This window comes from Anticarsia gemmatalis, chromosome 18, assembly GCF_050436995.1.
Source record: "Anticarsia gemmatalis isolate Benzon Research Colony breed Stoneville strain chromosome 18, ilAntGemm2 primary, whole genome shotgun sequence".
Classification (NCBI taxonomy): domain Eukaryota; kingdom Metazoa; phylum Arthropoda; class Insecta; order Lepidoptera; family Erebidae; genus Anticarsia; species Anticarsia gemmatalis.
Genome location: NC_134762.1, coordinates 4,663,213 through 4,679,313, shown reverse-complemented (window position 1 = coordinate 4,679,313; position 16,101 = coordinate 4,663,213). Strand labels below are relative to the sequence as shown.

At 36.3% G+C, this 16,101-nt stretch overlaps 2 protein-coding genes across 5 annotated transcripts in view; both read right to left on the bottom strand.

Moving 5' to 3' along the window:
• Positions 1-60: 60 nt before the first annotated feature.
• LOC142980676 (uncharacterized) lies at positions 61-10,287 on the bottom strand. Of its 2 annotated transcripts, none has more exons than XM_076126188.1 (7): positions 10,103-10,287; positions 9,761-9,842; positions 9,022-9,141; positions 7,409-7,546; positions 6,925-7,081; positions 6,012-6,164; positions 61-1,373 (listed from the first exon to the last, which is right to left on the bottom strand). In XM_076126188.1, exons 2-7 carry the CDS (start codon positions 9,818-9,820, stop codon positions 334-336), a joined length of 1,668 nt encoding a protein of 555 aa, XP_075982303.1. In that variant the 5' UTR covers positions 9,821-9,842; positions 10,103-10,287; the 3' UTR covers positions 61-333. The 2 variants fall into 2 exon arrangements, with proteins under 2 accessions (XP_075982303.1, XP_075982305.1); XM_076126190.1 differs by having other exon boundaries at positions 6,925-7,063.
• A 751-nt stretch (positions 10,288-11,038) lies between these two features.
• The window catches only part of msps (msps cytoskeleton-associated protein 5), a 30,614-nt gene continuing 25,551 nt past the window's right edge, over positions 11,039-16,101 (bottom strand). For all 3 annotated transcript variants that reach the window (XM_076125707.1, XM_076125709.1, XM_076125708.1), the window contains exons 31-36: positions 15,968-16,091; positions 15,433-15,636; positions 14,862-15,015; positions 14,516-14,580; positions 14,291-14,425; positions 11,039-13,937 (exon numbers count right to left, since the gene is read on the bottom strand). In XM_076125707.1, the coding sequence (XP_075981822.1) occupies positions 13,842-13,937; positions 14,291-14,425; positions 14,516-14,580; positions 14,862-15,015; positions 15,433-15,636; positions 15,968-16,091 (778 nt within the window). In that variant the 3' untranslated portion in view covers positions 11,039-13,841. The remainder of the gene's footprint in view (positions 13,938-14,290; positions 14,426-14,515; positions 14,581-14,861; positions 15,016-15,432; positions 15,637-15,967; positions 16,092-16,101) is intronic.

Sequence of the window (16,101 nt, the reverse complement as noted above, 5' to 3'; positions counted from 1 at the left end):
TTCGAGTGTTTTATTTAACATATCCATATTACAAACATGTCCAGACAATAAAACAAGTAGTCATAGCAAAATAACTATAATATCAATTAAAGCTTTTTACATTATACACCTAAAGAACAGTGACTAAATTGTCCACACAACTAACCTGTCCCATGCGCAACGCTTAATTTTAAATAAGTCTTACGTATTGCAATAGGTCACTTACTTTATAAAAAACTACCAAGTGTAGACTTTAAAATCTTATAACAATAATTGGTTTAACTAACATTTTACTAACAGGAAAGTTTGTACGGCAGCATCTTTTCTTATAACAAACATTTAAAAACATCTAGATCATAAATCGTCATTTAATAAACTATCAATCTCGTTTAGAATTTTAGATTCCGAGCTGTCCATTTTGCTAATTTGTTTTTGACAGCTGGCAACAACGTCGGGAACATTCTTACTTAAATCTAGGTCGAGGTCCGAAACGGTTATATCACTCTCCTCGTGGTCTTCGCTCAAATCGACCACATCTATTGGCTCTCCTAGCCTAGTCGTCTCTACATCTATAATTTCACTATCAGATATATCTACTTTATCTAAATCTATTCTCTTATCTTTTAGTTCTACTCCAACAATTTGTACTTCTGAATCTGAATCATTGTCAGTTTTGTTGCAGTCTATATCTTCGTACTTTGGTTCATCGCCGTCCATCTTGTTCAGGCTGGACAGCCTATTTCTAATGAGCCTGGGCTTCGACGTCTGTTCTGCAAATTTTATCCTCTTGAATTCGAAGCAGTTGTCCACGAGCTCGTCTTCTTGTATTTCATAAATATCACTCTGCTCTGATAAGGTTCGCTTCCTATCGCTTCCGTTTTCGCTCGGTTTTTGATCGACTTTACTCTGTCCCGAGGCCGCAGGAGCGTTCTGATCCAACTTCTTATAAACAATCGAGTTGCTTCGGACCACTTTTAAAATTTTATTGCCAGACGTGGTGATGGTCTCCTGCGTGGACAGCTTCCTCTTCCTGCTGAGGTTGAGCGTGATGGGCTTGCTGTGTATGATGGTGTCGGCCTTCTTGCGCGCGCGGATCTCGTCGAGCGAGAGGATCTTGAAGTCGAGCGAGTTGCGGCGCTCGGCGGCGGCGGGCTGCTTCTTACCTGCGAGCTCGTCGAGCGTGAGGCGCTCGTACTTGGTGGCGGCGCGCACGAGCTTGCGCTCGCCGGGCGGCTCGGCGGGCGGCAGCTCGTAGCTGTAGTAGGCGGCGGCCTCGGCCTGTATTTTCTCGAGGAGCAAGAGCTCCTGCGACTTAGTGCGCGCTATTTTCTGCGCGTCGTCGGGCGACACGGTTTTAGTGGGCGTGGACGAGGGTGCGCTTTCATTATCCGACTCTGCAAGAACACACACACGGACCGCTTAGTCGTACGCGATTTATCCAAACTTTGTCAATGATTTTCGTAATTAATTTTGAAACGACCCGTCCGGCAATACGCGGTGTGTTCTCGGCTCGTCGATCTGAAAGCGACTCTCGTAGGGAGGGCGGTCAAAAATAATTACAAAAATCATATTACGAAACATTTTTATTTACTCGTTGGTATATTAAACACAATTTGATTAAACAAAGCCAAAGTATAATTCTGTTCCGTTACGAGTTCCTATATCAGTTTGAATATTAATTAGCTTAAATGAAAGGTACTAGACACGCGTTACTAATAATAAACATATTTTGAAATTCTTATTATAAAATAAGACTAAGATTAACATAACAACAACCCCGTATTATTTGAAACAAGACATATCAGCGGGCGACAGGCCACGCTCGCTCAGCTCCTCCCTCACTCGTCACTCGTCACTCCTCCACCGACAACTCAATATGTCATGGAACACAACGCGTAAGTATCTAAGTGCTGCATTACTCGTTTCATTACATTTACCTCACTTTCGCACACATATGCAAACCTTAGAAAAACACATTCGGATTTATAACCGATCGCGATCAAATGTGGACTTACTAACATCACTGCACACAGGCAGCTTCAGAAAAAGCTCCTTTTTAAATCTTTCCTTCAATAAAAGCAAAGGGTAGAATAGAAAAAGAATTTTATTCCACATTCAATAATATCGGTTAGTAAAAAACTGGTAGCTCTTGTGTCGTAATGAAATATTATACGACTAAATCTGACAATCACATAGTTTCAATGTATTTGTAATAAAAAATACGTGACGCGTAATGTCGCTTGAGCTCAGTTGTAAATCAGAAGGCCGTCATATTCATGGTCGGCTCATTAGTCAAGCGAAGAAGTTAGTGTGTACGTCACTTAGTTCCTTACTTCTAATGAACAATAGAGAAAATAGCTGCCACCAGCACACAGTATGAAATAATAACATATAACAGTATAAATATTACTTTGTGATGTTTAGATAGTTGTGATACATTTCAAAAAGGCACAAGAGTTCTTGTGTGACAGAAATTTCCCTGTCTAACGTAAAACATTAACATTCCAACAATTAATCTAAAGGTAAATAAATAGTTTATTAGTATAAAAAGAGACAAGACATTATACTAAATATAAAATGTATTGCTACAGTTACAGCGAAACCAATTTCTTTTTTTTTCAAACAGCTGCCTCTAACGAAAGCAACCTCCCTTTGTACTAATTCATTCTAAAATTATATTCCTAAACATTTCAGTACACTTTTCCGCTAATTTTATATAAAACTTAAAATAATTTATATTTTTTCTTTAGAAGCGAACACCTCGAAGTTTGAAAGATAAATCGTGTAAAAACTGAGCATGTTAAAATAATATAAGAATCCTCCGACTTACTCTATCCCCACCAATCGAGACTATTTTATTTTAAATATTGATAAATAGTTTTATACATAAATAATGACTAGGCGTACCATGGACCATAACGCGAATCGTTTACTTTTTTTAAATCATGTCCTGTTCACACTTTTGCGATTTTGTAATAAATATAGGAACTTTACTTTCAGTGCAAAAATATAAAAAATGAATTCCTTGTTTTGCCAGAATGTTTACATAACAAATAATTTTATCTAATCGCGTTTACTAGACGTACAGAAGTGCTATAGTAAATACGGTAAATTGGAAGCGTTACCGGACATTACCAAAACCGCTAAGCAATCGAAATTCTCCTTTGTTAGCTTATCTCTTTTTTTAATCTTTCTAAACTTGGTAATAATGATCTTAAGCACGATTTTTTTTTATTATGGAACTCCCAGCACTATAGAATGTATGAGTGTTTCATAGAACTGGGATTCCCATTGTGTATACCTAGAGATACATTTTTTTTTTCATTTTATTAGCTCTATCTAACTGTCACGGTGCGAATATAAAGTATAGGGGGGCAGGTAGCAGTGGGTACCTTTATAAACTGCCAAAGCCCCATAAAACATCCTACATACTAACATACAAACAATTTAAAGGCATAAAGCTGTTTTTTTTTTCTTTTTTTTTCACCTATATTTAATGAGTTATAATAATCGTGTATATATATTTTTATTTGTATTTTATATGTTATTAAACCTATTTATTATGTACTTTTCTATCATAGACAAAGATTATATCAACATCTATTTAAAAAAGTATTGCAACAATATTTTTAGAGAAAATCGTAGGATTTTTCCTTAAAATACGGCTGTAACTGTCTATCTATGTGATATAAATTGTTATATAACGATACAGTAAATGAAAAAGCGAGAGATATTTATGAATCTAATTAGCTAAGATATGAAAGAGATTATATTCTCTAATTTATTGCACATACAAAAATACCAACGTCGCTTTTTCTCCATATTTCTTTTATAAATCGTGTCGTGAAGAGAGCTATCAATAAATTCATCGTGAGTCAAATATAACCTCACTTTGTTTAATCATTGTCTATGGTATAAAAAAACAGCTAAACATCGTCTAAGTTAGAGTCAACCAAAACGCCGCCTCTTCCGGCAACAAAAAGAAAACAATATTGTATCTCGTTTAAATAAATTTGGATTCAGTTTGTATTGCAACGCCCTAATGTTCGAGTCCTCTCCCACCTCTCATTATAGTCTTATTAATATGTCATTGAATACAGACAGTACCAAACTGAATCCAACTACATCTATACAATAAATACTATATTAATTGACTATTGACGAAATAAAAACAATAATAATACCTTCAATGTTTTAAACTTGTCGCGTCGCCCACTGGGAGAACTAAAGAAACGTATTTTCTTTCTACAAAATTGTTAAAAATAACCGACAAGTTACTACTCGCCTGCATAAAAAAATATAAACAAATAAATTCCCAGCCGGCTAGCGACAATAAACGTAGGCAAAAAATCTTAACCAATAACATGTGAATAAAATAAATATATTTTTTTTAAGTTATAAATCTAACATCTCGGTCGTTTTGACAAATATATTTATATTGGCACAACAAAGGGTCGGAAACTCCAAAATAATATTACCCTTCTAATGCATCGTTCGACCGCAAATTTAAAGAGGATCTGCAGTGCCATAGTTTACAAAGCATTATAGTGTTATTTAATAAAACAAAAACAATATAATATATGAGCGCTTGAATTGTTTAACATCGTTAATGCTTAACCCTACGCACACCGCCCATGACATGACAATGCTGAGTTTTCAACTACGAATTATTATAAATATTGCGTGCGGGCGCGCTGCCCATTGAAGCGGACCTTACACCGACCTCGACGCACATCACGTTGACTCAAGTCCTCACCAAGTCGAGAGAATGCATTCAAGCTATACATCAAGTCTTCGAGTTACATGAGAGTAAAAGTAGGCAGTGCAATGTACCACTACATAAACATAGTGCCGTTATAATATTTCGATTGCGTCTTATATAATCATTTTTACAAGCCTCTTCAATGAACAACGAGCCTCGGTTTACAATCACATCGCCTTGTAAGCGGTTGGCTCTACAACATTAGACTTGAGGTCTGCGAGCCGTGATATAGATATATTTACGAGTATATTATATCGCTATATCTATTGAAAACTCGAGTGCATAGTACAGTACATAGTATATTTTATAGTCCGGCTCCGAGATTTGCTGATAACTTTATTTGTAAAAGTCATCAAAACAATTTCATTGTTGCAAACAGAATCCTGCGAGTACAGTTCATATAACACATTCACTTTCCGACTTGCGTATCAAAATTATACATTTATTACGATTGCTTTTTATATCACATAAAATACACATAACACTTGTGTGCAATTCTTCGTCCAGTGCGCTTATAGAAAACTGTTAAAAGTACCGATGCCACATTATGGAGAATGTTCAGTTCACAATTAAATAACGAAGCGTTTCACCTTTCTAGTACTACCCACTTTTTCCTTACTTTTATCTTACAACACTGGTCCAAATTTATACCAAGCTTACATTTATTTTGATGGCTTTTCAAATCAGTGACAGCAAATCGAGCCTTAAGCCCCAATCAAACAATTTGAGATCTCTTTGTGCTGCCGCGACCTAACCTCTCGTCATCGTCGGTTTACAAACTACTAATACCCAACAATGACGGAAGTGATAACGTCTAGAACCTTCTGCGTCTTACTACCACATCTGTGTGGTATCATTTATATAGAACTCAATCGTAGCGGTACGTTTTATATTACGGTACAACATAACCGGTGGTTCGTTATGTCATACATCACGTTCGCTTTTTGGCATTCGGGTCAGCCAGTACGCTCGACCACTTTACAATACTTTCCTCTCAGTCATCAACTCATCTCTTACACCAAGTTCCGTCGTTACCGCAACAATCACATTCTTTAGCAGCGAATCTACGATCGCTTCGCAATCTCTCATTTATTTATCATTCGACGCACGTATACGTCATACGTCCGTGTCGGCGAACGTGCACGTACCGCCGGAGTTCGGTGCGCAGAGGTCTAGCGTGGCGCGCGGTGTTGTCTGGCGCAGCGAGGGAGCGAGTTCTCAAATCGTCTGGCGGGGGCTTAGTACATGTAGTTTCAGTAGAGGCGCATACCTTCCTCGAAGTTGACGACGAGAGGGTCGACGGGCAGCGGCGCGTAGGGGTTGGGCGCGGGCTCGTGCGCGTGCGGCGGCAGCACGCGCCGCCCGCCCAGCAGCTCGCTCGAGTTCGGCAGCACGCCCAGGATGGCCGAGTCCAGCACCACCGCTGTCACACCACACACAATTTTATTAAACCATACTTTAGCCTAGCTAGTGTATTTAGAGAATAGCACTTAATGCAGCGCAACAATGTTTTAAATATGCCGTTGTATGGCAGAAGTGATAAGTGCAGGACCAGGTGCATATTGATCTTCTGGTAAACAGAATCAATTTTACGATCAGTTAAGATCTAAGTATTATTCAGAGATAAACAATACCATTTATTTTTCTGTGCGATCGAATGGTGTATCATTTAAATTTTGTCGTTCTCACATTCATTATCATGATATAACAGAGAGTAGCGTGTAAAGCTCGCGTGATGTCCGCGCGTCATAATTAGTTGCATACAATAGACACTGTGTTCCTTGAAATACGTGCGTTACGGTCCATTATTATCACTTCATTATTGCATATGCCATTTTCAATAATAACTGTTTGTTGCAATGCTATGATAAATCTCACCTCTTTGTATGAAACTCCGGGAAACAACAAAATATGACGTCCGTTTATGAATGATGCGAAATACAAAACACAGGACCATCTGTGAGTCACACTCACATCCTTATTTTGTCATGGTAACTTTACTAATACTAAAACTGCTAAAATATCTTATATCTAACATCTACATTTTCTTAAAAAGCGCCAGCGATTATAGCTACAATTTTCAGTAAATAAAGTTACTATGACAAAAGTAAAGAAAGCCACATGTATAAATCATACGTATAAATCACAACATGATACAAAGAAGCAAGTGTGGGTGTAAGTACCTTGGCGCTGTTGCTGCCACAGCAGCGGCACGGGCTGCGGCGCGGGCACGGCGGGCGCCACGCCTCCCACGCCGCCCACGCCACCCAGCGGCGGCTGGTCTGACACCGCCTCCACCACGCTTACCGACGCCACCGCGTTCTGCGACAGACATACGCACTAACGTTACTGTTGTTCACACATCTGCCTGTATCAATACTGTCCACTACTACTAGTCTACAATGTAAACTATACTACCTTATAGTACTAGTAACCGCAGTTGCTTATCAGTTATCAGTTAACACAAAACATCAATAAACCAACTTTTGGCAGAACACTCAAAAGTCACTCAATTTAATGTTACATAGTTAAGAACCATACAATTTTAGAACGTACTTATTTAGACTCAGCATTAAGACAAACTAAAATTCAATTTAATTGCAACACTTCATTTGACATCAGAACAAATTAAATTTATCCTAAAATAAGAGTAGAACTAATAGTTACAGGTACTGGTGGCGCGGGCTGGCTGGGCGCGATGCCATCGGTGCGCGCGTCTGGGTTCTTGTGCATGAATGGACAGTGGATCTTGCGGCACCCTCCCGGCTGATTCTCCCAGTAACACGGGATCTGCTTGCGGTTTTTCTACAACAACACCATTTATTATCCATAAAAGAGAAACAAAAAAGTTTGCTTGAGCGCACTGCTTGGCAAGTGTCCTACTCCCAAAATGAGGGATGGTGATGTCTCAAGACCATCATGCTGGCCAAAGTGCAGGTTACATTAGGTAGACTTCCAATATGTAGATATATTACAGATACATAATCTCTGTTAATCAGCAAACTCGCACTAAGAAGAATTTGTCTAAAAGTTAATCCACTGATAAGACAACTCCAATTGTAACCGAATAATGATTGCCAATGTCTCCAAATCTTATCATGTCTTATCAAAAATTTTAATCACATTCCGATATTACGTGATATTATGTCGTCACTGGCTGTTTCCCACTATCAATTTGCATATCCACTAGATAAGTAGATGCACTTTATGCAATTCATTTAACTGCTAATCAATACAAATCTATGTATGTAGTTCAGCATACAAGATATGAATTTTATATTTGTGCAATGTGGTATTAATTCAGTTTACTATTCATATATACTTTTGCACTAAGATTGAATGGCTGTTGGTAAATTGAGTACAAACTGAATTATCCAATATGAGCTCCATGGGCATTCTATTTCAAATATTTCATTTCATGGTGATAAGAGAATATTATGTTTACATCTTAATGTCAGCAAATTAAGTAAAAATCTGATAGTTACAGATACTGGTCTATTATATTTAAAATGCTGCAACAATTGCAAGTCATCCATCATTATTAAACTTTTAAGTAACATTATTTATCATTTCCACTGTATTGGTGAATGAATTTTATTAACAGTCTCCCTCCAATAAAAAGTAAACCTTGCCATAGTTACCATATGTAAATAACAACAATAAACACTCAAATACTTTGTTAGCAACAGTGTGATATAAAATATCAATAATTACATAACCTACTAATTTTTAAGTATTAGATTAGAGTAATACACAAAAACCATACATTATTCCCATGCAGGCAACCAGAGACTACATAATGTCTCTAGCACCTTTCCCTACAAATTTATTTTAATTCATTGACAATTTTGTCAAACATACTGGCTGGAATAAAAGTACTATGCAACATTTTTTTTAAACACCACTTATATGTCTTTTATATTATAATATGTCTTTCCATAAATGTGTCCTCTTTATGAATATTTTAGCAACAAAACAAATAATCACATCAGATTAAAAATCCATCTTCAATATCACTGATAGTCCAATAATACAATGTCATAAATAATACATGTCCCAATTCAATTGTTATTTACACTGGTTTTTCCCAAAAGTAGGCAAAGCAGATAACTCACTCAGGCATTCATGATTAGCAACGTCAAACATTTGTGTTATTTCCCAATACTGTTTACCAGTGCCCACAAAATTTTGAGAAATAAATGTATTTCAACACACAAACATATATATAAAATCACTTCTTCTTCCCGTAAGCAATTTCAATAAAGTAATAATTAACATACCCTCAGTTCCATGTGACGTAGTTTGCAGCGTTTATCAAGGCACTTGCCCTGCTGCCAGGCTGTGCACATTGTCTCACAGCCCAGGGCTGATGGTTCATGGCGGAACACACAGTTGTCACCCTGCACCAACACAACAATACAATTTATTAACATTCCCACCAAACAACATGTTCAAAAATCTGCATATGGATAGTTAAATGTAGGTTTTTTACTGTAATGCATGATGCAAGTTTTAACTCAATGCAATCATAAAAGATTGAATCAATAACCTTTATACTTTCTATGTTCATGCATTGTAAAATGTAAAAATTTCACAGACAGATTGCTACACAAACACATGAACACATGTTCTGCATGCCACTGATTGTTCAAATTAACAAGAGTATTTTGTTATATTTTCATCTTACAGTAACTGTAATTTACTGTTCTAAAAATATTTTCTTATTTCATTGGCAGTTTTTCTAGCTATGATGTACTAAAGGTCATCCATGCTAATTCACCTTTCATGTGATAGTTTCTGAATAAAATGTGATTTGCTCTGAATGTTCATATTTATAAATATTACAGAAATACACCAATAACAATCCAATAACAGCTGCACTATGTATTTGGGAAAAATTACATAAAACAAGCACAACACGTTGTTTCTGTGATTTTTATCAGCCTCTCAGAATATAAACAATATGACATTAGGGTGTTACATTATATCATTTGAACAAAATTGTAAATATTTTCTTACCTTCGTGCATGTGGAGTAGTAGTAAAAATAGCAATCGTTGATTTTTCGTGGTGACTCCATGGTGTAATCCGCCGTCGAGGGTCTGTGAAATATTGGGTACACCGTCTTATAATGCCGACACCAATTTTTTTCGTATTACTCAATATGCAGCGTTAAACGCTACAAAATACGTCACGGGTATGGTTCAGTGGATCCAATTTATAAATAACACATACAATAAGGCTGTAGTTACTCTAAAACTAGGATTTTTCCATTTTGACAATACGTAAAGCACGGCGCGGACAAACAAGTTCCAAATTAAAAACTATCAATATGTCAAATCCTTAGGCACACTTTACTCACCGTGAATTAGATAAACTAAAAAAATAATTAAATTAAACAACGAATATCTACACAATAACGCTATCTAACACAAAATAATATGAACGTCACTATTAGAAAGAAGATGTAGTAGATATGGCGGACATGTGGCGGACTTTCATTTCGTTTCGTCCGCCCCACCGTTTGATTGGTTGATCACTTGTCTATTTGGTGCCATAGACAATAAATTAATTTTTTTTCGTGGTCGTAGCGATTACACGTACAGACGGATAGGGTGGCTTTTTATATTATGTGGGATATAGTAGCAAAATATTGTGAAAATACCCTCGTGTTGATTTTTATTTAAGCATACTGCTACAGTAACTAGAGCTATTTATATGATTGTATCAATTAACTGTCTCAACTTTAAGCATGCTGCGCTATGAAACAATGTACCTATAGGTAAATAGTTTAGGTGTTTCTGTCGTGTTCAGCTCTACCCTAGTCTAAACGATCGAACAAAATCACAAACTTGCAGTTAAATACTGGGACGGGCCACAAGTCTCGCATAAGATGATGATCGATGATCAGTGATGATAAATACGCCATTTTTCGTGGAGACTCGGTAGGTTGCGAATTCGAAATTAGTAAAAACCTTGCAGGAGAAGCATGATCCGATAATTAGTTAATCAAGATCTGTACTAAAGTCTTAGGCAAGACTCGAAGGCTTGATAAGAGTGACACTGGCCGAAAACGTAGTTTATATTCTTTCGAATATTATTAACAGGTAGCCATTTTCCCCCGAAAAACTAAAAGAAGCAGCGCACTCAAAGGAATTTGCTCACGGCTCGATTACGTAAACCAGGAAGAACTGTGTATAAACGCGGAGTATTACTGTGACTGTTTGGACTTCAAAGCTCAGCTTAGAATATAATCTCATCAATAGTTGGAGTAGGACACGTATAAAAAACAAAAACATTTTCAGTGTTGTATGAACTTTATTTATCATTAATATTACATCATGATTTTTAACATTAATTTACATAATACAATAAATAAATGCTCACAATAATCAATATGAAGTCATGTTTAAAAAGCGAATGTTTATACTAAAGACGATAATAGCAATTAACCTAATTTTTAACGAATATAAATGGAATCGAGAATATTCATTGAAAATAAAATGAAATCTAAATGTAACGTAACAAAACTACGGGTTGCTTACTAATATCTGTAGCTAGTTAATACTATAGAATCATGTCAAGATATGAATTTGGTACATTATGCGATTATATTGTATGTAATTTTTTTTTTTTTGGATAATCTCAAGCTTTTTTAATTAACTATATCAAAGCAAGACTACAGATTAAGTAATCCAACCAAATAACAAAATCGATTCGTTCGTTCAAAAACGTTAAAACATTTCATTGTTTATTATCACTTCTGTTAGGAAAGTTATCAAATATATTGTTGTTTTATAATATATCAAACAATATTAACATTTCCTCTTTCCATTCCTCAAAGGCAAATATATACAATGAATAACACATTTAATTTCTATTCACATTTCATACTAAAGTGGTTATAATTTAGTATTATATTATGAGCGCTATAAAATCGAGTTCTAAAAATGACATAAATGAAAATGGTTGATAAATAGCATAATGAGAATGGGCAAAAATTTGTACATTGAAATCCAATACTGAGAGGAATGTTTCGATTACATATTAGCAGGTTACGTGAACGAGGGGGTACTATAATTATATGGCCTCATCGCAGCTTACTAAGTTTTCTAACAAACCTACTGGATGACGACTGGTCGCTCATCTAACTCAACACTCCAAACACAACGCTTCAAACATCAATCATAGAGTAAAAACAACAAGTAAAAAAAACGCGGAACATAGAATCGTTGAAACTAAATTCATATAACGCGGTCTTCTCTTTCAAAAGGTAACAAGTTTCAACTATTATATGCTCCACCTTAAATGAGTATTGCTACATCAAATCGCAATCAAAACAGTCTTTAAACACAATGACAAAAAATCAACACTATTCCAATAAAATACATACAAAATTAACTCACACGGCATGTTATTTGAAACATGTTCACACGTCAATAATAGTTTTCAACTTGATTGAATACTACATTGACCAACCAATCTCTAAGGGCTTAGGGATTTCCCTACACTAACTATTTCTCATATACCATCGATTACTTTTTATTGGATAAAGGATACGAATGTCATTAATTATATTTTAGTTATTAGATTATCTACACCACAATGTTAGTACCATACGTTTTCGATAAATTTTATTTAACTTTTTTTTTGGACACGGGAATATAAGTATAGCACTAAATAAGAAATTTTCAGTATGCAATGCTTGCAAAACACGTCTATAACACTTCTATTTGAGGATCAGAAGGTTTGTTTAAGCGCAAACAAGCAATGAACAACTTCGTGACAAAAAGCCGATCGCATTAACATTTTAACTGAGTACTCGTGCGTATATCACACTGTAACATTTACATTTCGACGGATTATATTTCTTTCATACAACAAGGAGACTAGGCTCAAATCAGTACCAAAAATACGATTTTATATTCGAATGAACACTAACTTGTTTAACAAATATTTATGAATGAACAGTTAACACACAATATGACTGATGGGGCACAATTGCGTATAAATACGTGACATCTAGTGCTAAAACGTGATAGTGCGGACACGCAAATTGTTCGTACAATTATTTATATCATTATCATAAGATTGTAGTTGGCTTGGTGTTAGCTCAACTGTTTAAATCATTGACTTAGGAAGATCATGTTGTCATATTCCATGGGGATTTTACAAGTGTTTCTTTTTACACGACCCGCATTAATTTCTTCCATATAGTTTTATCTCTCTCAGATCTTTTAATTTTAAATCCCCGTATTAATATTATAATTCTTAATTTTTGTTTTGAGTACATCAACTGTTTGTCGCCAATGTGCATTGCCTTGAATAAACTAGTCTTAACACTGGTACACGCTATACTTTACATCCAAAATCGCTGTTTCACAAACACATCCCATGGCAAGGACTCGCAAGGTCAGCAGCAGAAGTAGTGACGTTATTACATTAAATTTAGAAAGAAGCGGAGAATTTTATTGCGTAGTTAGTACTTAAGAATCTAACAAAAATAGAGGAAAATCTACTACCGCTGCCGAACAACATTGAATTATATCCAATTACTTCTATGTATACACAGACAACCCACTCGATTTTAAAATAGATTCACAGCCCAATCTGTGAAAAGGTCCAACATATTTATACTGCAACTGCTTCGTACATTTTTAGAGTCAAATTTTCACAGAATAGAATGTGAATTTCATGATCCCTTACCAAGAAACAATTTCACATGTTCATGAAGCGTTTTATACCCTGTGTAAGGCGATACTGTTTATTCATATTGTCATGTCGACTCTTAGTAAGGGCATCATAACATTACATGGACGCTACATAAGGTACACGTATAGGCCAAAGTCTAATCTTAGAAACTAAATGAGATGAAAATTGTCTAATGGTAACATAATGAGATTTAAAATTTCGAGTTTCATTCAGACAAGTTATAATCAGATTTTCGAAAATAATAAGCATTATTTTTTGTAGTTCGACGTAAATTCTGATGTTATCAAATTTGTATGAACTTTCTGGTTGTTTTCGCTTGTGCAACGCTGTTATAATGACGTGACAATGAGAGAGCTACCAAATCCGTGAAAGCGTGCGTGTAGACAATCTTATCTCTTGGATGAACTTTTGATTTGTTGGAGCTTGAGACGTAGGGATTCCACTTCGGCCTCGTTCCTTTGTGACACTGATTGTGTTGTGTGTAACTGGAAATAACAATATTTAGTTTAAAAATCGGTCTTCCATGCATTACAATACGCCTGTTATACCTGAATGTGTGGGGAGGGGTGAATAAGTAATGGTTTCGCTATTTACAGTCCTCTGTAATAGGAAGCAATCTTATTGCCATATTTGGGCACGATACCAAGCTGCGGGCTATTGTTGGCAGAAGACGAATACTGAACGCGAGAGACACTTTCGCTTTCACATCTTTTGTAATGATCGTTTATGTTATGAATAACATTTGGCACCTATCAAACTTAACCTATGGTGACACGATATCAAGTTTTTTTTAAGTTTAATAACCAGACTGCTTGACGTAATATAATTGTTTACTCACGTCAAGTTGTGGGTCGATGCTGTGAGCTCGAGGCAGGGTGTTTTCGTTGATAGAGTCTGCTAGAGTCCTGTTATCACCGATGGGCGTTCGAGGCTGAGACGACGGCGAAGACTCCGTTTTTAAACCAGCTTTGGCCTAGTAACAAAATATTGCAAATAAGTAAGTACTTAAGAAAATTTGTGGCAGTAGTTGTTTGGAATTAATTGATTGTCAGTGTAAACATACCTGCAAAGCTCGAAGTCTTTCCAGGAATATAACGTGTGATTTCTCGTCATTTTCATTACTTATATCTGAAACAAAAATACATTCAATCTCATATTCATACATATCCTCTCGAGCGCCCCACGTCTGACACGGTGGCCGGGCGCTTGAGAGGATATGATCTCAACATAATCTTTAATTTGCTCGAAATTGGATCGTAAGATCTGCTGCGTTCGTACATTTTGCATAGCACAATAAGACAATAACTACAAAATTAATATATAATTTTAAATCAACGACCCGAAAAGTAATCCATTAGTACCACATTGAACTGTAACATAAAAAAACAACATACTTGTATGATACTGACCGATATTATCAGACTTGTAGTCGTGTTTGTAAATGGGCATGGAGGAGAGCTTGCGCTGGTCGGCCACCTCCCGCAGGCCTCGCTCCACGTAGTTACGGAAGTAGAACGACGAGCCCTGCATGAACGTCCAGATGTCCACTTCTGGGTGACGCTCCTGGTAATAACAAAAAGGAAAATATTGAACTGTGGAAATCCTACACGGTCGAGACATTAGGCTTTTTTCTTAATTGTATGAAGTTAGATCACTTTACGGGTTCCAAAGAAGTCTGCGATGTTATCTGACCAACCGAAACGTAAACGTAATTAGTGTGAGCCTATGATATAAATTTGAATCTATTCAAACCAATGTGAGTGACCTTTAAACTAATCAATTCTTAAGGTTTTTCACTATCTGTGTTGTAGAATAGAAAGATTTTTAACAGTATACTGTGAATTACTGTAACTTGTACGTTCATTCGTTTAGAGTACGAACACGAGCGTATACCAGTGTGCACGTACGCACGCTAAAATGCTACGATACTCACCAAACACTCAGTACTAAAATTAAGCTCAGTATGTATAAAATACTCACTCTAAGATCATAAAGTTGTGACAACGCCTGTTTATTATGTTCCTTAGTGCCGATCCTCTTCAGTATAAGCGCTAGTTCTTCATGCAACGCTCGCGGCAGTCTGCCGGCCGCTAACGCTGCGTTGTTGGGAGGCACTGACGCTAGTACAGAGCCACCGTTCAGTGCGTCTGGTGTGTTTTCTTTCTTTTCGTCTAGTTTTAATTGCTGTGGACAAATAAAAAAAGCGTAAATATAAAATACATATGATATATGACAACATTTTTGACTCATAGACTTAAAATGATTACAAATTAGTTAGGGATACGGAACGACGAATGATTTTACAACGAAATCGTGCATGAGATTTGAAAACCAACTTTCTATACTTTTGCACTTTACGTTCAAATTGGTATGATGAAACTTCATGATGTACATGATTACTAAACTCGGACCATTAAAAACGTGCGAACTACGGGTCGAGTGAATGAGAAGTGCGAGTTCGCACTTTGTAATGGACCGAGTATATAGCAAATATTTTCTATCTAATAGTGCTTACCTTGAGAACTTTGAGAAGGTACGGATAGAGATCAGACTCGTTGACGTCAGGTATTTGTGTCAAGTGATTTGTGATCGACGCTCCCTTCATTTTGACTAGAGTATGCACCAATGTTTTTACAGTCCTGTAAAAAA